The sequence below is a fragment of the Amblyomma americanum genome, chromosome 11 (assembly GCF_052857255.1).
Source record: "Amblyomma americanum isolate KBUSLIRL-KWMA chromosome 11, ASM5285725v1, whole genome shotgun sequence".
NCBI classification, from domain to species: Eukaryota; Metazoa; Arthropoda; class Arachnida; order Ixodida; family Ixodidae; genus Amblyomma; species Amblyomma americanum.
This window is the reverse complement of record NC_135507.1, coordinates 49,146,968-49,166,758: the sequence shown is the minus strand read 5'-3', so window position 1 is coordinate 49,166,758 and position 19,791 is coordinate 49,146,968. Positions and strand designations below refer to the sequence as shown.

General features: G+C 46.6%; 1 protein-coding gene across 1 annotated transcript in view; it reads right to left on the bottom strand.

Moving 5' to 3' along the window:
- Gen (XPG-like endonuclease) overlaps window positions 1-19,791 on the bottom strand; it is a 44,733-nt gene that overhangs the window by 17,770 nt on the left and 7,172 nt on the right. The window contains exons 2-6 of the mRNA XM_077642194.1: window positions 18,905-19,097; window positions 9,837-9,926; window positions 7,691-7,777; window positions 2,561-2,742; window positions 1,778-1,878 (exon numbers count right to left, since the gene is read on the bottom strand). Of these exons, the coding sequence (XP_077498320.1) occupies window positions 1,778-1,878; window positions 2,561-2,742; window positions 7,691-7,777; window positions 9,837-9,926; window positions 18,905-19,097 (653 nt within the window). The remainder of the gene's footprint in view (window positions 1-1,777; window positions 1,879-2,560; window positions 2,743-7,690; window positions 7,778-9,836; window positions 9,927-18,904; window positions 19,098-19,791) is intronic.

Below are 19,791 nucleotides of genomic sequence, written 5' to 3'. Positions count from 1 at the left end.
TGGGAGTCCTCACACCACTCCTGGTGCAGTGGTGCAGCGGTTAAGCGATGTGCCAATGCCCCGCAGTGGCAGGTGCTACCACAACTGGGGCTTGTGCGAAAGCAACCTCTAGTGACCAATCATTAACACATGTTACAGTGCGCAGTTTGCTCACAATCCAGTGGGTAGGTTGTGATGACGCCACAAGGCTGTGTGACCTATGTGGCCCGACGAAGCGACACCGGATTTTCTGTGCAACAATAATGCTATCAAGTTAAAATGCATAATCAGTGCTTTGTCATTTTAATTCACTCCAGCTTTCGAGGCAGCCTGCCCCAAAGCTGGAATTACAACAAGTAAACACACAGCCATCATATCAGATGCACAAAGAAAACGGCGCAAAATACGGGGACAAAAGAGAAACAAACACGACAGGACCAGCGCCGTTTCTCTTTTGTTCCCATATTTCGCGCATTTCTTTTTTGTGAATTAGGAACCAACTAGCCCAAACTAGAGTTCTTCTTGACCATATCAGAGTTCTTGTCTCAGATGAGAGCTCAAGTCAACTTTGATGTCATAGACACCATTTTGCTGTTTAAACCAAAACTGGGACAGCATTGGGGAATAAATTCAACTAAAGCTAGGGGTACGCAAATACTGAAATTTTCAAATACGAATCGAATACAAGTATCAGCAAAAATGCTGTCGAATAACGAATCTAATATTGAACATCTGTTCAGTACGAGAAGAAATTTCATGAAAAAAAAAGCACCATTGTCTTTATTTTTTTTAACACAGTGCATGCCGTTTGCTACTGAAATAAAGAAAACTAGACTAAGCAGCACACAAAAAAACATGATGTTATCAGAAATGTATACTGCTTGATTAAACTGCATAAGAGAATGCAACCTATAATGTGGTCACCCAAAATGAGTAACAAAATGAAACCCATGAATTGGCATATGACTCATGACTAAAAATAACATCGTGGGTAAATAAAACTCATTAATTTGGACTACAAGTAACCGGAAGAAGCGTCCAAATTATCCGAAGGTTGAGTTATCAAATGTGAATCAAACAAACACCACACATTTTTGCATTGTAACTGTTCGAACCGGGTAGTCGGCCATCGTGTTCTCATCACATGATATAAGTGTAAGCACACTTGCAGAATTTCGCATGACACCTAAGCATAGCAGCATCCAGAAGTGATCAGTCCATATGATAAAGGACGGAAAAGAAAATGAAGGTATGACTTTGCACTGGTTTCCCGACACTTTAAACCCAATCTTCGGATAATCTGCCCGGCCTGATATTGCAGTTTGGCCCAGTCAAATTTATGAAAGCCGGAGCAGTATTGGATGCTGCCAAATGTTCGTAAATTTTCGAATATTCGAAAATTATAAAATATAAGTATCAACTAAATAAAAAAAACATATTCTATTCGTATCCAAAATTTCGAACATTTGCATGCCCCAAATTAAAAGCAATTTACTGAACACCTGTCTATCCATGCATACAAGTGTCTTAAGCAGCATTTCCAAAACGCAAACACAGAACCAAAAATTTGGTGTCTGTTCTCCTCAAACTTGGGAGTAAACTCGCTTTTGTCCCCTCACCCATCCCGCTCTCTTTCGCTAATCGTTGCATCCATCATTTTCTTTTCCATAGCTTGCTAGCTTAATTGTTTGCAATTTAATTTCAAGCTCATTTGTTAGCCTCCAAGTTTCTGCCCCACTGGTGGCAAGACCGAGCTAGAGCTTTCATCTTCGCTTTCGTATGAAAACTCTGGACCCACCTGGATGCTGGCAATTCCCACAGTGAGACGCTTTCTTGCATTTCTTATCCACAGCTTCCTGAAGTTTGCTGTACTTTGGGTTTCGTGTCCAGTCTCGCAACCTGAATAAACAGCTGCCGTCAATGGTTGAACCTTTAGAAGTCGGTGCTAGTCATTACTGCCTTGAAAAAAATTTTTGAGTACTTCTTTGCAGTAATTCTTTTGAGTATCACTCAGTAATTGCTCTCTTATTTCAATAAATCAATGCTGCTCGATAGGAGCAGGTGTGCGAGCATGACGGGCACTGAAATGGTATACTTGGCCGCACCAAAGAAATAGTACACATAAAGGAAGCCAACATAACTAGCCCCTCATTCCCTTCCCTTGTCTGGTCACAACAAAGAAAGTTAAACAAAAGCAGATACTCACATACTGTATGAACACATTTTTGCCTCCCTTTCTTAATGCACTCAACCTGTGAAACACCATGCCATCCATATACAAGCCTCAAAGCCAAAGATAATGGCCGAGAAGCTTTCAATAACGGGCCAATATCGCATTAAATGAAACAATAATCCCACCTTTCTTAGTTCCAAATTGCCTTGTTTTCTGGAATCCAGCCTACTGACTATATACATGCTTATACACTTAAAATTCGCATCGTGAGAACAATGTGCAGCTTACAAAGTACAGTGAAACCTTGTTAAGGCGTATCTTGCAGGGCTACAGCCGGCAGCTACAGTGGGCACTACTGCTTTTGACAGCACGACTCGTCAACAAGACTAGGCACTGCCAGCCCCATACCTTTCGAAGCAATCAATGTCGCCGAACTTGACGAGTAGTTTCAGCACGGTCTCCTTGCCAACACTGTGGACTCCGGCATAGTAGTCACAGCCGGCAAGAACAGCCAGTGCGATAAGCTTTTCACGGTCCAGACTCAGCTTCCTCTGGATGTCTGCGATCGTGTATGCCAAGACGTGGGGATCCTGCCAGGGCAGTGACAAGCACAAGTGGCAACTGTTTACAAATCAGGCACGAACGACGAGTGTATTTGTGTGCCTGCCACTTTACAGGTTTTGCTGTCTACATTTCTCTTCCACTGCTTCAATGTGAAGACACTATTGCGAAGTGGTAAAAAAGTTCGCAAAATTTAAACACTGCGCAAACTTAGTGTAGTACGTCTTTACACCGCTCAATGTGGTGAGCAGTCTGCCTTGTGTATCAATGTACTGTCAGCGCTGCAGCTGAGAGGACATGTTGTTTTGTTCACTGATTTTACAAGGTTGTTTCAGTGATTTAGAGTATTTCTTTTCAATCGATATGACAGACTTTAAAGAGCAGAGATTTTTCTTCGTTTTTTTTCAAACTTAAACAAAACCCCTGCAGAAACCCGTCGTATGCTATAGGAAGTTTTCGGAGGTAATGCCGTGAGCCAAAGCAAGAGACTTTTGAAATCCAAATACTTTAAAGATGACCGAACATTTGTTAACGACCGACATGAGTGTTCTGGATGACCGTCAACAAGCACAATGCTGGAAATGACAGCAGACGTTCATGAAGCTAAGCTTGCAGTTCGCAGGCGAACTATCCACAATGTCTGTGATATTGTAGTTCAGCACATTTTGTTGGACATTTTGAACATGAGATGCATTTCTGCAAAATCTGTGCCAAGACTGCTCACCGACGAACAGAAGTTCAATCATGTTTCTGTCTACACAAAACTCAAAAAACGAATCAGAGACTAGCTCAGTATCATTTACAATATCATAACTGGAAACAGATCATGCATTTACAGTTGTAATCCTGAAACGAAGCAGCAGTCATTGCGATCGCAGTGGCCCAATTCACTGCAGCCGGAAAAGGCACTTCAAGTTCGCAGTCATGTCAAGTCCATGCTGACTGATTGCTTCAACATTCCAGGATTGTCCACAAGAAATTCAAACCTCCTGGACAATTCGCCAACAGCAAGCGTTACTGTGAGGTCTTCAAGTGCCAAAGAGAGAGCAAATGTCCACACAGGTGGAAAAACTGGCTTCTCTACTATGACAGTGCACCCGCTCACAGATCACTCGTTTCACAGGTGCTGACTTCAGACAACATCACAGTGCTTCCACTGTGATTCCACAGTGCTTCCACAGTGCAACGGCCGCACCGATTTCTCGTAGGTCTGAAGTGCGTCCAGCGCGTCTTCCGTCCCCTCGTGTGCGCCGGCAAAATGTCGCAGCAGATCGAGAGCATCCATCACCTGACCTGGTGTCGGCACGGGAGCTTCGGCAGCGTCTTCAGCCGTCACTCCCTCCACGCTTCCTACAAGCCGCAACATATCGGCATCAGTCAAAACTTCCGTTGTGACTGCGTTTGCGTCGGCGTTCACGTAGTCTGAGAAACTTATGCCTGTGGGCACTTCATCCACTGAGCGAAGGTGTTCCCAGGCATCTTCATCCTCGCGCAGTCCGGACCAGCTTCGGCAGTTTCAGGGCCTAGTGTACCGAAACCGGCAGTCCTGAAGCAGTTGACAATTATCGACGGCCTCAATGCTCTCCAAGCCGCCGCCACCATCTCAACCGCTATAAAAATATCTATTTTCGTCTCGCGCTTCAGCTCCAGGTTGAGGAGAACTCTGTCGACGACTCGACGCTTGTATGCGCACTTCACGCTATTAATTATCCCTTGATCCAAGGGCTGAACCACGGACGTTGCGTTTGGGGGGAAGTAGCGGAGCTCCATGCTGGTCAGCTCGACCTCTGCAACGTAGTGGGCCGTGCAGTTATCCAGCAACAGGCACACTTTCCTTTTCTGGCGACACATGTCGCTGTCAAATTCCTTCAGCCATGTAGCGAAAATGGCACGCGACATCCACGCCTTTGAATTGGCAACGTACTTCACAGGAAGCTTTTTGGTGCCTTTAAAACAGCGCGGCCTCGCACTCTTTCCGATGACAAGCGGGTCTCGTTTGTCGGTGCCGTCCATGTTGACGCACAGCAAAAGAGTCAGCCTTTGTTTGCTGTGTTTGCCACCGTGGCACGCCTGCCCCTTCAGGGCGAGTGTTTTTTTAGGCAGCATTTGGTAGAATAGACCGCTCTCGTCGGCGTTGTAGACGTCGCTGGGGGCATATTTTCCCAGAATGTCGGGCACGTTTTCAGACTGCCAGTCGCCGACTACAGCCATGCTTACGCCGCTCGCTTCACCGCTAAGCACTTTCCCGACGATGCCGTGTCGTTCTTTGAAGCGCGACAGCCAGCCGGGACTTGCCTTGAACTCGTTGTCGCCCAGCAAGGACGCGAAAGAGCGAGCTTTTTGTTGGAGCAGGTCTCCACTCACGGGAATACTATTCTTCGCCCGCAAATCCATAAACCAGGCGAAGAGGGCCTCTTCCATTTTGCTTTGAGGAGTGGTCTTCAGCGTTTTTTTGCGCGAGAGATTCCCCGACGAAGTGGCGCGGAGGATGTCATCTTTCCCTTTCAATATTGTGGAGAGAGTACTCGCTGGAATGCCATGTGATGCAGCCACGTCACATTTCTTCTGTCCACTTGTCACAGCACGAATTATGTCCGCTTTCTCGTCCAGGGTAAGCCTTTTTCGTTTCTTGCAGGGCTCCATCTGCTAGTCAGGAGGGTTAGCGGCGCGCTTGCTCGCACACACCACGTCCGCGTTCACGATAGCAAGGCTAGACTGATGGAGGCCTAACAAGCTGAGCTTGACAAAGACGTGCGTTCAAAGGCACGGGGAAATCCGCACAAGAGCGAACACAGAGCACAACACACACACAAAAAAACACGCGAACTGCAACAGCGCCATCTATGAAATGTGGCACGAAACTTTTTTACTGCTGGCGCCATCTCGTGAGCTCGACTCAAAATTAAAACTCGTTTTGCGCCGCGCAGTTTGAAAAAAGCGACGGGATGAAGATGCTCCGCGCTGTTACCGCTGGCTCGCAATCAATAAATTTTGGGGTGCTGTCTACAAAATAGACCAACAATTAACACTTTTTCACCTTTATTTCTCGAAAAAAGGTTCGTTAAATCGGGACAGATCACGGAATCGGTTTCGTTATTTCGGGTTAGTCAAAGCATTGAACCCTATGGGCATCTGAGGGGGAATTAGGATACCTTCGTTAAATCGAGATTTTCGTTAAATCGGGTTTCGTTAAATCGAGTTTTGACTGTAATTCCATTCAATCATAACATGAAGCATGAATGATACTGTGCAAATAGATAATTGACGTGTAACACCTCTCATTTTATTAGCATGACTGTCACTGTGTAGGGATGCGTATGCATCCAAATGCCTTGCAGACCTTCTGCTGCCTGAGCTAAGGATGTTTTGTAGCAGCTAGAAGTTTGTGGTGAAGAGGTAACTGCACCAACAATGCACCAAATACAGGGTGCCATGAGTTAGCCATCTTTAAACTCCTGCTCTTTACATTCACATTTATTGATCATCATCATCATCATCATCAGCCTTACTACACCCACTGCAGGGCAAAGGCCTCTCCCGTGTCTCGCCAATTAACTATGTCCTTTGCCAGCGGCGGCCACCGTATGCCCGCAAACTTCTTAATCTCATCTGCCCACCTAACTTTCTGCCGTTCCCTGCTACGCTTGCCTTGTCTTGGAATCCACTCCGTTACTCTTGAGGACCAGCGGTTATCTTGCCTTCGCAATACATGCCCTGCCAAAGCCCATTTATTCCTCCTGATTTCGACTAGGATGTCATTAACCTGTGTTTGTTCCCTCTCAGCCGCTTCTGGTCTCTTTAACGTTACACCTATCATTTTTCTTTCCATGGCTCGCTGCGTTGTCCTTAACTTAAGCTGAACCCTTTTCGTTAGCCTCCACATCTCTGCCCCCGTAGGTAAGTACCGGTAAGATACAGCTGTTACACACTTTTCTCTTGAGGGATATTGGTAACCTGCCACTCATGATCTGCGAGAACCTGCCATATGCGCTCCACCCCATTCTTATCCTTCTAGTTATCTCCCTTTCACGATCCGGATCAGCTGTCACTACCTGCCCTAAGTAGACACATTCCGTCAGAACTTCTAGGCTCTCGCTGCTAATTGTGAACTGCTGTTCCCATGCTAGACTGTTGAACATTACTTTGGTTTTCTGCATGTTAATTTTTAGACCCACCGTTCTGCTCTCCCTGTCTAACTACTTGATCATGTTTTGCAGTTCATCTCCTGAGTGACTCAGCAAGGCGATGTCATCTGCGAATCGCAGATTACTAAGGTATTCTCCATTGACTCTTATGCCCAACTGTTCCCAATCCACGCCTTTGAATACTTCCTGTAAGCAGGCGGTGAATAGTATTGGCAAGATCGTGTCTCCTTGCCTGACACCCTTCCTTATTGGAATTTTATTGCCGACTTTATGGAGGACTATGGTAGCTATGGTACAAAGACGGGTTGAAACATCAACCACCGCGCAAATTGTAACTCAAGTGACTAAAGGATACCAGTGTCTCTGACAAAGTTAAATATTTGTTTGAATGGAATCAGCGGCTCACTGATGAGAAAAAATACCAGACGAGATGGGATGCATTGCTGGTAAACCTTAATAAAATAATGACATCATTTTGGCTCACAAGTTAGGCATGTGAGATACGTAAGGCCAGCTGAAAGCACATAAGGTAGGTGAGTACACATTCAGCAGTAGGAAGGCATTCATTACCTGAGCCTTGGATATGCAAGCGTTAAGAGATTTCACACTGCTGCCACCACTAGCATCACATTCATCTCAATTAGCACAAAGGACATGACAACAAAAAGAAGATGCACGCGACTGCTTGTTTGTTGTCCTGTCCTTCACACTAAATGAGGTGAGTATGATGACAGACCACCAACTAGCCGAGCAGTTTACTTTTTTGAACGATATACAGCCACAAGCCACTGTACTGGTTTTCACTGGTTGCCTCTTGGCTGAGCAAACGCACCTTGTCCTCAATGCTCAGCTTCCGGTACACTGTCCTGGCCCCATAGAGAAAGGCATCACCATCCTGTGTGATGCAGCCGTCCACCAGCTGTGCAGACAGACAAAGGAGGGAATGTGGTGGTTGTGGCGAAAATCATTCGGTTCCACTGTCTGGTGCACGAAAACCATGTCAGGCACACCATATACTGTTAAAAGCACCAGCAGAGACATGGTGTTCTAGGCAAAGCTCATCACTGCTGTGAGGCACCACTGTGTACCCAGCAACATGCCAAAGTGACAGCATCATGAAAACTCATGCTTTGAGAACTTGGCCCCGAGAAAGAGGCGTAAGAGTGAAACGATAGGAAAATAAGCAGCTGATATTTGAATAAGCAGAGGCAGAAATGCAAGCAGCTAGCTTTTTATTAAACAGGTATCCTCAAATGCTAGCTGCAAAACTGGTTCAGCCATGGTGGGTGATATGCGAAGTCTCAAACACCCAGACAACACAAGGTTTACCAGGTGTTGAAAGTGAACGGGCTCCCAATACATCTGATGTCCTGGGAGCACATAATGTGCTCTAAATGTCGATCGGGGCATATCTATGAGGGCTGTTGTTACAACACTATGTAATGCGTTGCACATGGCCGTGCTCACTGCTTGTATTCATATGCAAGTGCACACACAAAAGTCATGTGAGAAACAAAAAAATGTTTTTTTTTAAAGAAACATCAAGGGCCCCACAGAAGGTAAAGTTTTCCATTGTTATGTTGCAAGGAAAAAAAAGATGACCGCATTTATGTAATTTCAAAGGTAACTTTTTTTTCTTTCATTATTACTCATTTAGTACTAATGCTCAGTCACACTGTATTTTGACTTTGCATTTATAACTTGTATTTGCCATAATGCATTTTGATTTCACTGACAAAAATGTCTTGCAAGCTTTCATTCCACTTAACGTTTCAAACGTCTCTCATACAGATATGGTAGAATGTACAGGAGACACTTATTAACATGTTCATTGCGTCATGGGTCAGGGGTGGGTCATGTTATTGATTCATGCTGTGTGGCAACGAATACTTGGTCACACGATGAAGCCGTGGGGCAGCGTAATTCAATGACATGACCAACCGGTGACCCACAATGCAGTGAACATGTTAAGGTAAGTTCAGTTAAGATGAATTCTCCGATAATATGAACAATGTAAGAAAATTTCATTGGTTTCTCATAAACTCAGTTAAAATAAAATACTCTTAACTATTCTGCAAGTCCTACAGTCAAGACAAACTTCTGCAGAGACTGTCACCTATGGTGGTCCTACGGTGACGCAAAAATTGAAATAATGCTTCCTCACCAGAAAACCTACCCTTTAAGAGACCTTTCCTACAATTTTAGCTACCATAACTACAACATAACAACAACATAACTACAACATAACAACATAACTACCCAGCAGGGTAGCTATGCTGTACAGGCTTGAAGTCAGTGGGAAAGCAAGAAAGAGGAAAAAAAATTCAAATAGTGGTCAATGCGGAAGGAAGAGAACAGGACAAAGCGAAAAAATAATCAGACTACACCAGTGCTGCTTTCAAGCAGGACAAAGTGAGATTTTTCATACCCTCACTCTTCAGCTCATTTAATATATAATGCTCTCTGTCATTATCTCATAATTTCAAGGTCATTCTATTCACTCTTCACATTAACAGACATTTCAAATGACACGCCTAGCGTGCTCACAGATATTTTTAAGGAGGCACTTCTGATAACATGAACTTGTGAGGAGACAAATTTTCATGGCCCCTTCAAGTTTATCCTAAAAGGCAGCTTACTGTATTAATTATGAGAAACTAACAAACGCAATGACAGGGCCACAAACGACACAAAAAGTTCCTGTCTTCATCCTTCATGATCCAATTTTTTTTGTTTTTCGTTCACACTGCCTTTACTATGGCTCTCGCTCACTCACTCTCTCTCTCTCTCACACGCATGCACACCGCTGTGCCTTCTTATTAGGTTGGTAGGTCCTTGTGTCAAGCACTGCTTTTTCACTTGGCCCCCTCACTCCCAGACCTTCACACTGTTCTGAAGCAAGAAAACTCTTGCGGGTAGCTCTCCTGCCAATTTTTTCTAAAAAGATAAAGGATGAATGAAGTGGAAAAATAGCTCACCCCATTCTTGTCAAGGAAAGCACAAGTGCCCTCTGCTTCGCCTGTGCTCTGCACGCACGGAAGGCCCAGCATGTCCAGAAGTTCTCGGCACTAGAGACACAAAGTATGAACAGCAGAAAAGATTTAAGCTTTAGAGGGGCTGTGAAGGAGGCTCTAATAAAGTTGTGGCATGCCTGGGATATAGAAGCACGCTGCTTCACGAATAGTGTGCAGCAAAAATTTTTTAAATGCGCTTTGTAGAAGCTGATTTATCTGTAGTTAAAATTTGAATTTCAGCGTCTCCGTGCCTTTCCTTCTCCTTTCGTCACTTTTTGCACGCTGGAAGGTAGGCGCTCCTTCGCCGACCCCCCTCTGGGAGCGGAGCTTCCTGACCCGCCGGAGATAACCGGCTTATTGGTCGTGGCCACGGTAGCTGCCTGACGTCTGAAAGAATCTAACCAATGGCCACTTCTAACCTTGTCTACGCAGATGCGGGGGACGGAGGAGGGTGCGAGCATGAAAAAGTCACCGGGAAGGGCTTGCCAACTTTGATGCGGGACTGTGGGTCGTCTGCTGCGTGTAAAAGAGTATTATTTGGCTCTGGTTTTCATATCAACGCTGTGTAGTGATTAAGGGAGTTAATGTGCTCTCCTCGGAAGGCGTTTCAGAGCCCCTTTAAGGCAGTACCAATGTAAAGAGTAAGAGAAGTTCTTTCTACTCTCTCTATATGCAGTTCTCTTTCTGCGTGACAGCATTAAAAAGATTACCAGGCAACCATCAAAGAAGCTGCGAATTTCAGTGAAAGCCAGTCACTTAACCATGCATATCATATTCTACAAATCTCGCGGATGTTATGCTGCCCCAAGTTTATGTGCAGCACGCTAGTGCTCCTCAGTTTCTCTTTTTCAGGACGAAAAGTAATGACTTGCGGCGCATGAAGACAAGGAAGCTGAAAATGTTGGAGCTGCCGGTGGAAGAACCCATTTCCCTGCCTTCCATGAGAATATCACTAGCAACCTTTTCGTGGAAACATCCTTTTTAAATATATTTATCAAAGTGAAGTAAAAATGCCAGAGACAGAGCAGGCCAGCTGGAAGATAAATGGAAAAGTTAACTCCTAACAGCAAACAAGGCAAAAACTGCTGGGGTCGTAGCATTCTCAGACACTCTGGAGTGATCATAATGCCCTAATTTTAATAATGTATTTGCTGAGGCTTTCTTAATAAACCTGAAATACTAGAAATTAGAAACATTTATATCATGTTATTGTTGCCTGGGCATGGCGGGTCTAACCCTGCCTAACTACGATGTTACTGTTGAAAACCACAGTCAAGCAGAGGCACAAGATGACTTGGACTATGGTATAGTAGAACTGGCGGCATAGTAGCGAGACCTATTGCAGTGCTAAATTATATACAGGATCGCATCAGCTGCAGGGAGGGCTCTAAGTTTTAATTCAGCACCTGTTGTTAACAGGTCGAGTTAACCTGTGACATCAGAGTAAATCAGTCACTGGATCACCTCTGAAATCTGCCAACATCTCTTATATTGCTTAAAAACAACCTCTGTCTTGCATCTTGGATGACGAAATGTAGAATCAGCAACATCAAGTATGTTTCTTTTTTTCTGCACATAGCACAAAAAATACTGAGTGTAGCGTCACTCAGAGAAAGTCGAAGAAAAATTATCTACGCCAAACCACTGGCTTGTCGCGCTAAAATTTCATGCAGAGGTAGCATTTAGTGGTAATTTTTCTTTTATACTTTGTTTGGTCAGCACTCGTCTCAATTAGGGGGAATTCATCAAAAGTCCATATTTAAAAAGGGGATATAAATAAATGAACGTGAAATATGAGGAGAAAGTTGAAACAACAAAGAGGGGCGGTTTTACTACGTACTATAACACCAATAAAAAACAGCTTGCTTAGCCTGACAGGCACCCAAGAAAAAATTGGTGTGACTGAGAAGCCAGAAAGAATAGAAAATAATGCGACATTAAAAGAATTCTAAGGACAATTAATGTGAAATTTAAGCACAGCTCTGTTAGTGCCTCCGGCTCTGTAGACTCATTGTTTTGCTTTGCTGGGTCGTCGGCATGTCTGGCGACGATATTAGTTCAATAGTAAAAATATTTGGTGAAGATGGTGATGTGAAATGCACAGTACGCGAGAATATGAGAGTCTGATAGCGGCATTAGTTGAAGAGGACGGTGATATGCAATGCACAGCTCCGAAGTATGTTGCAGTTTAACATGAGGCGTGACCGGCTGCGGCAGTAGCCTCGTGCTCACATGCAGTGGCCAGTGAAGTTGATCTGTTCACGGCGCCGCGGGTTCAAATCCCAGTCGCAGCAATGTTTATTTTTAATTAATTATATAATTAATTTATTTTTCGCTCAGTTACACCGACAGCAGCGACACAGCTCAACCCAAGAATGGGCGCTTAAGAGCTGCCCTTTAAAACAACTTCACTTGTATGGTATGGTCACTTTCTTTCACCACAGCTGGTTTCATCATCATCATCATCCTGACTGCAGCCACTGCAGGACAAAGGCCTTTCTTACATCTCTCCAATTAACCTTGTTCCATGCCAACTGCGACCACCCTATCTCCACAAACTTCTTAATCTCATCTGCCCACCTAACTTTCTGCCGCCCCCTGCTTCATTTGCCTTATCTTGGTATCCAGAATATTACCTTTAACAACGATTTGTAATCTTGCCTTCGCATTACATGCCGTGCCCAAGCCCATTTCTTCATCTTGATTTCAACTAGGATGTCATTAACCTGCGTTTGTTCCCTGACCCACTCTGCCCGCTTACGTTCTCTTAACGTTGCACCTATCATTTTTCTTTCCACAGCTCGCTGCGTTGTCCTCAATTTAAGTACAACCCTTTTCGTTAGCGTCCACATTTCTGCCCCATAGGTAAGCACAAGTAAGATGCAGCTGTTATGTACTTTTCTCTTAAGGGATATTGGTAGACTGCCATTCATGACCTGAGAGAACCTGCCAAATGCACTCCACCTTATTCTTATTTTTCTAGTTATCTCACTCTCATGATCTGGATCTGCCCTAAGTTAGTATGCTGGTGTAACAACAGTGTTAGCGGACCTTCCGATGCGCGGCGAGCGCGCGCAGCGGAAAAAGCGCAGTTGTCCGGCAACCCTGGGCGAGCAGGCGGCTAGCAACCCCGGGGAGGAAGACAGGAGACGCAAGATGGACGCTGGACCGTACGCACCCGTGTAATCGCTCTAAACGTAACCTTGTTAATAAACGGTTTGAAAAAGTAATAAGGCATCCTGCCGTTAATTCGCGCCCCAACACAAAGATAGCCTACAAATCAGAAGTGGGATTACCGCCTCCGAAAGCCTGGAGTAACGGGAAAAAGGCATCCGCAACGACGCCGACTGCGTGAAGACGGCACCGGTGAGCCTCCTTCCAATACTCTGATTCCTCGAACTGAAGCGGTCAGCTAGCAGCAACCCCTACAGCATCGCCATGTCCCAAGACAGGGAAATAATCAAGTCGCTGACGACGCTCACCGAACAACTAGCCCACGTACAGCTGTTGGCAGCCCAAAACCAAGGCAACGCGCAAGTTACAGCAATGCCGGACTTGTCGGCATCCATTCCCGCCTTCTCGGGAACCGCCATTGCGGTGACCGGAGCGAGAGAGAGCGCAAGGGAGTGGATATCAAATGTCAAGATGGTGGCGGGGCAGGCCGGCTGGAGGGACGGTGTCGTTTTCGCTGTTGCAGCGTCGAAGCTCAGCGGCACTGCCTTGAGGTGGCACAGAGCAAGGGGGAAGCAGCTGGAGACCTGGGAGAAATGGGCGGAGGAGCTGCAGAAGGTCTTTCCCGACGACGAGAGCAACCCGCTTGCCCTCTACGAAAGAATGCTCCGCCGTACGCAAGGTCCACGCGAGTCCTTTGTCGACTATTTTTTCGACAAGAGTTACCTCTGCACAAAGTGCGATGTCAAGGAGGACACTTCGCAATGGAAGAATTTGATCATTGCGGGCCTGCAGAATGCAAACCACGCTGCGATACTGCGGCTTAGAGCAGCAAGCTTCACTACATCCTTGGAGCTGCTTGAGGCGGCAAAAAGCCTCGAAGCAGGGGAGGAAGCCTACCTCAGCACCCATGGAAGCCACCGGCCACCCAGCCAGGGCGGAAGCAAGCGTGTGTCGACCACACCAGAAGGCGTGGAAACGAAGCCGAAGCAGATCGCGCACGGTAGCGCTGAAAGGGCCGCAGAACCGAAATGTTACAGATGCCGGAAATACGGTCACGTTGTTAAAGACTGTCCGATGCCTGTTCACCGCACCAACAATGAAACCACAAAGCCGGGGGCTGGACAGCCATCACAATACGTGTCTGCGTCATCGAGTAGCGAGCTACCCAACATTAAGTACGTGAAGACTGCGGTCGTCAACCAGAAGAGCTATGATGCGCTCGTCGACACCGGAAGTTCAGTCTGCACGATCAAGGCATCCGACGCCATGGGTTGTTGCTCTTGCTTCGAAGAAGACAACCTGGAGTTGTATGGATTTGGCCAAAGCCCTGTCAAATGCCTTTCAAGATTCAGAACAACAATAGAGATAGATGGCGTAAAAGGCGAAAACGTCATGCTTCATGTCGTGCCGGACACAGCACAGCACTTCTCTGTAATCATTGGTCGCACGTGGACGGAGTTGCCTAACATCGCTTATGTCAAGGTAGACGACACCTTCAAGATCATGGACAAGAGAGACGATACATTCGGACATCTCGAACCCTTCACCCAAAACCAAGCCTTAAAAATCACTACAAAGAACGACGTAGCCCTCGAGCCACGTTCAGTGAATTTCATCATGGCAAGTGTAGACCTTGAAGGCGAGACTGACGTCCTGTACCAGCGAAAGGGTACGATGACTGGAAGCGTGTTTCATGTTGCCAGCAAGCAGCTCAGTGTACCTGTGGCAAACACTTCCAACTGCGAGAAGGTTCTGAAGAAAGGGATGAGCCTTGGTCGAGTAGAAGAAGTAAATATAGACACGGCTAAGCTCAGTACAACAAGCGAAACAACGGAAGTGAAAACGGCAACTGCGGATCCGATTCACGAGAAGGATGTTGCAACAGGCAACGACGTGACGACGAAGGAACGACAAGACCTACTCAAACTCCTCAACCAACACCGCGAGTGCTTCGCAACGAATATTGAGGAGCTAGGCTGCACCAACCTCATTGAAATGGACATTGCCCTGAAGGAGGGAAGTATGCCGGTTTCTTCTAGACCCTACCGAACAAGCAAAGAAGAGCGTGAAACTATACAGAAAATTGTCAGCGAGTGGAAGGACGCAGGAATTGTGACGGAGTCACGGTCACCTTACGCAAGCCCTGTACTTCTCGTGCGCAAGAAAAACGGCGAACCGAGACTTGTAGTCGATTATCGGAAGCTGAACGCACAGACAGTCAAGGACAAGTACCCCTTGCCACTAATTGATGACGCTGTCGAGCAGCTCGCAGGAAGCAAGCTCTTCACAACGCTTGACCTTGCGCACGGCTTTCTTCAGATCCCTTTGAAGGAATCTGCAAAAGAGAAGACCGCCTTTGTGACCCCAGACGGAACATGGAAGTTTGAAAGACTCATTTTTGGACTTTCGAATGGACCAACAGAGTTCCAGTGCCTTATGAACACAGCTCTGGGAAATCTCCGTAATACTATAGCAGTATGCTACTTGGATGACATCCTTGTACCTGCGAAAAATTTTGAAGAGATGCTAGAAAGGCTGACGAAAGTGTTCCGAGCTCTCCGCGACGCAGGACTGACTCTCAGACTTTCAAAGTGTAGATTCGCAGATCACCGAGTCGAGTACCTTGGCTTCGTCATCGGTGAAGATGGCGTGAGACCGGGAACTGACAAAGTAAGGGCAATCGATGAGTTCTCAGTGCCGAAAGACCTTCATGAAGTCAAGAGGTTTCTCGGGCTCACCAGCTTCTTCAGACGCTTTGTCCCGCGTTACGCAGCGCTGAGCGAACCGCTGAGTCGGTTAACTCGAAAAGGCGAGGCATTTCACTGGGACCAGGATCAGGAGGACGCATTTCAGGCCCTGAAGAGCGCATTGACATCACATCCTGTGCTGCAGCTCTACAATCCGAAGGCGAGAACAGAGGTGCACACCGACGCCTGTGCTAACGGGTTGGCGGGCATTCTTCTGCAAGCGGACGAGAATGACGTCCTACACCCCGTCTACTACGTCAGCAAAAAGACCAGCCCAGCTGAGAGGTTCTACCATTCGAGTAAGTTGGAGCTGCTAGCAATAGTGTGGACCATCGAGAGATTGAGACCGTTCTTGATTGGAATCGAGTTCACCCTTGTGACTGACTGTCAGGCTCTCGTCTACCTGAATGCCACAAAGACGCTCAAGCCACAGATAGCCAGATGGTTTGACATGCTTCAAGAGTATACCTTCGACATACGCCATCGACCAGGTTCGAAGATGGAGCACGTTGACGCAATGAGTCGCGCTGCAGTTGAAGACCCAAGCGATCCGTGGGATAACGTCATCGCCGACAAACTGGACATGTGGATGACAATCAGTTTGCACGACCAAGCTTTGATAATTCAAAGGTCAGACGAAGAAATTCGTCTGATAGCTACAATTCTAGAGAAAAAGTCATGCGATCGAACTGCAGAAGAACGCGCCTTGGCACAGAACTTCGTGCTGAAGGAGGGACGACTGTTTCGCGAAACAGAGGCAAACGGCAAGAAAAAGTTGCTATACGTTATGCCTAATTCCATGCGAAAAAGCCTTTGTGTTAAGTTTCACGACTTGGAAGGTCACTTCGGGCTTGATCGCACAATCGCAAAGATCAGCGAAACATACTGGTTCCCAGGGATGCGCAGGTACGTCCGTGAGCACATCAGACGGTGTTTTGAGTGCCTGATCTGCAAGGTGCCAAGTGGCAAGGAAAAGGGACTCCTGCACCCCATCCCTCCTGGGAGGCGACCGTTCGAGACCATTCACGCAGATCACCTGGGCCCATTTGTGAGAAGCAAAAAGGGAAACAAGTACATCCTTGTCGTCATCGACAACCTGACAAAGTACGTGAGGCTCTTCCCTTCACGAGACACATCGGCAAAAAGTGTGATAAAGTCTTGTGAGGACTTCACCTTTAGTCACGGTCTGCCGGAAAGGATAATAACCGACCGAGGAACGTGCTTCACATCAAAGGCATTTGAGGAATTCTGCAAAGCCAGGGGTATCCAGCACGTGCTGAACTCAACGAGACACCCTCGCGCGAACGGTCAAGTTGAGAGGGTCAACCGAACCCTTGTTCCGACCATCATGACCACCATGGACGGAAACGACCAGCGAGAATGGGACATTGGATTAAAGGGTGTCGAAGCTTTCCTCAACACGTCCTACAACAAGAGTACCGGAAGGACTCCGTTCGAGGTGCTTTATGGCTACAACCCGAAATTTCATGACGGAGCGTTGCGTGAGATTGCAGAGACAGAAGATAATGTCGCCTGGACGAATCCAGAACAACTTCAAGCTGAAGTGCGAACGCGTATACTGGATTCTCAGGCAAAGTACAAGAAAAGGTTCGACATGCGTCACTGCAGTGGAGACACGCTCAAGGCTGGCGACGTAGTCGTCATGCGATGTGCGCCCGAGCACACCGGCGAGCCGACAAAGACGCAGCCTCGCTACAAAGGGCCGCTGGTTGTCACCGAAGTTAAACCAAACGACACGTATGGAGTCGCAGCACTGAAGGGGACACGAAGCAGGCACTACGCAACAACGGCTCACATCAGTTCGCTAAAAACATGGTCCACGTCGAACAAAGACGTTGAAGACTTTGAGGAGCCTTCGGACGAAAGCGAGGGCGCTTCTGATGCCAGAATGGCCGAATGTTAGCGGACCTTCCGATGCGCGGCGAGCGCGCGCAGCGGAAAAAGCGCAGTTGTCCGGCAACCCTGGGCGAGCAGGCGGCTAGCAACCCCGGGGAGGAAGACAGGAGACGCAAGATGGACGCTGGACCGTACGCACCCGTGTAATCGCTCTAAACGTAACCTTGTTAATAAACGGTTTGAAAAAGTAATAAGGCATCCTGCCGTTAATTCGCGCCCCAACACAAAGATAGCCTACAACAGTAAAAGTCAAAATTATTTCTGTCATGTTATATGCTAGAACAGCAGCACGCCTGTTATCCCACATCAGCAGGCCGCTACGCAAAACATGAATCAATAGTTATTTTATTTTATAATCTACAAGAACAAGCGCCCACCTATAAACCACTGCTGTAGCAGGTACCGTATTTGGAATTAAAATTGGTTTTTGAGGAAATGGCGCAATATCTGTCTCACATATCACAGTGGACACAGAACAGACACAGAACGCCACTGTAAGGAAGGGATAAAAGAGGGAGTGAAAGACGAAATAGAGAGAGATGTGGGGTAATAATTTCGACCACGTGGGGATCTTTAATGTGCACTGACATCTCACAGCAAAGGGCACCTTTAAATTCTACATTTCAGTCACTGCGCTTTTGCGCAGTGTTTTCGCAGCGTTTTGCGCAGTGTTTTCCGAAAATTTCTTCTAACAAAGACATTTTGAGTATGCTACGTCCTACACTTTCCTTATGCATGTCTATTTCTTGTGGTCTATTTCCATTTGTACCCTTAATAATTACAGACTTCCTTCCCATTCTTTTTTTCTTTCTTGTCTAACTATGAGATGCCTAACAGTTGCCTAATGCAGATTTATGGTTTATGGGGTTTAATGTCCTGAAGCGACTTGGCTACGAGGGACGCCGCAGTGGAGGGCTCCAGATAATTTCGACCACCTACGGCTCTTAAATGTGTGCCGACATCGCGCAGTACACGGGCCTCTAGCATTTCACCTCCATCGAAATGCGACCACTGCAGCCGAGGTAGCGCCCAGATCTTTTGGGTCAGCAGCCGAGCACCATAACCACTGAGCCACCACGGCGGCCACAACTGGATAGAGCTGACCTCAGTGTCCCTTTGAGACTGCTGCGTCGAAAGTGCTGGAGAGGTTGCCACGAATGAAATTGCGTTTCCCTATCTCTCAACTAGGCCCACCTGGCTTTGGATGGCCTGCAGCCCCGGACGACGCCTCGCGAGCAGACCACCACCAGGCTTTGGTCCTTCGCCAAAGCGCGCCTGGCTCCTCTGTGACAGCGTGTCCTCCTTCACTTCCGGTGCCGCACCCTCGAGCACGAAGACCAGTTTGATCCCGTAGCCCAGCAGCTTGTTGCACCGGAAGAACAGGTTTCTTGACAGGGTGCGGAAAAGAAAAAGCGTGCCATTGGAGTGTACGCTGAACACCCCACTAGATGAATGAAGGAAACAGGCAAGGCCAGAGGTTGCCCTGAGGGAGGGCGTGACAGGCAGCCATCATGTCTGCCTTCAAAAAGTTTCAACTTGTCTTCTTAAGGAAAAGTTCTCTAATCTATGCTTTTTAGAGCCAGGGGTAGATTTATGGGTCACACATGCAGAGGGCAGTTCCATTGGAACCATGTATTTCATCAAGTTTTTTTTTAGCCGAAAAAATGGGGTTCGGCATAGTTTTACTACGCGAAATTTCTTGTTTGCAGGGACGCCCCCCTCCCCCTCAACTAAAACCGCCCATTTAGAGAAAGATGGAGCAGACCTGGTTCTGTTTACAGAGTAAGCAAATAGGGGACACTTATATTCTGTAGTATGGTGCTGTCTTGAAATAGAGCAAAAAATCATATAGACATGAAGCAAGAAAATCAAGAACATGCACTCTGAATTTCTTTTTTGCACTTTTACAATGTGAATTCATATCAAAGAGCCCAACTTACCACAGTGCACAGAGCAACAGTGTTGCAATATACATTGCCATTTGCTGCTATCACAGAATACACACTACACAAACATTATTTGAATTTTTCATAATTTCCCAAGATTGCTAAGAAACGAAATTAGTCATCCTTTCTACTGCA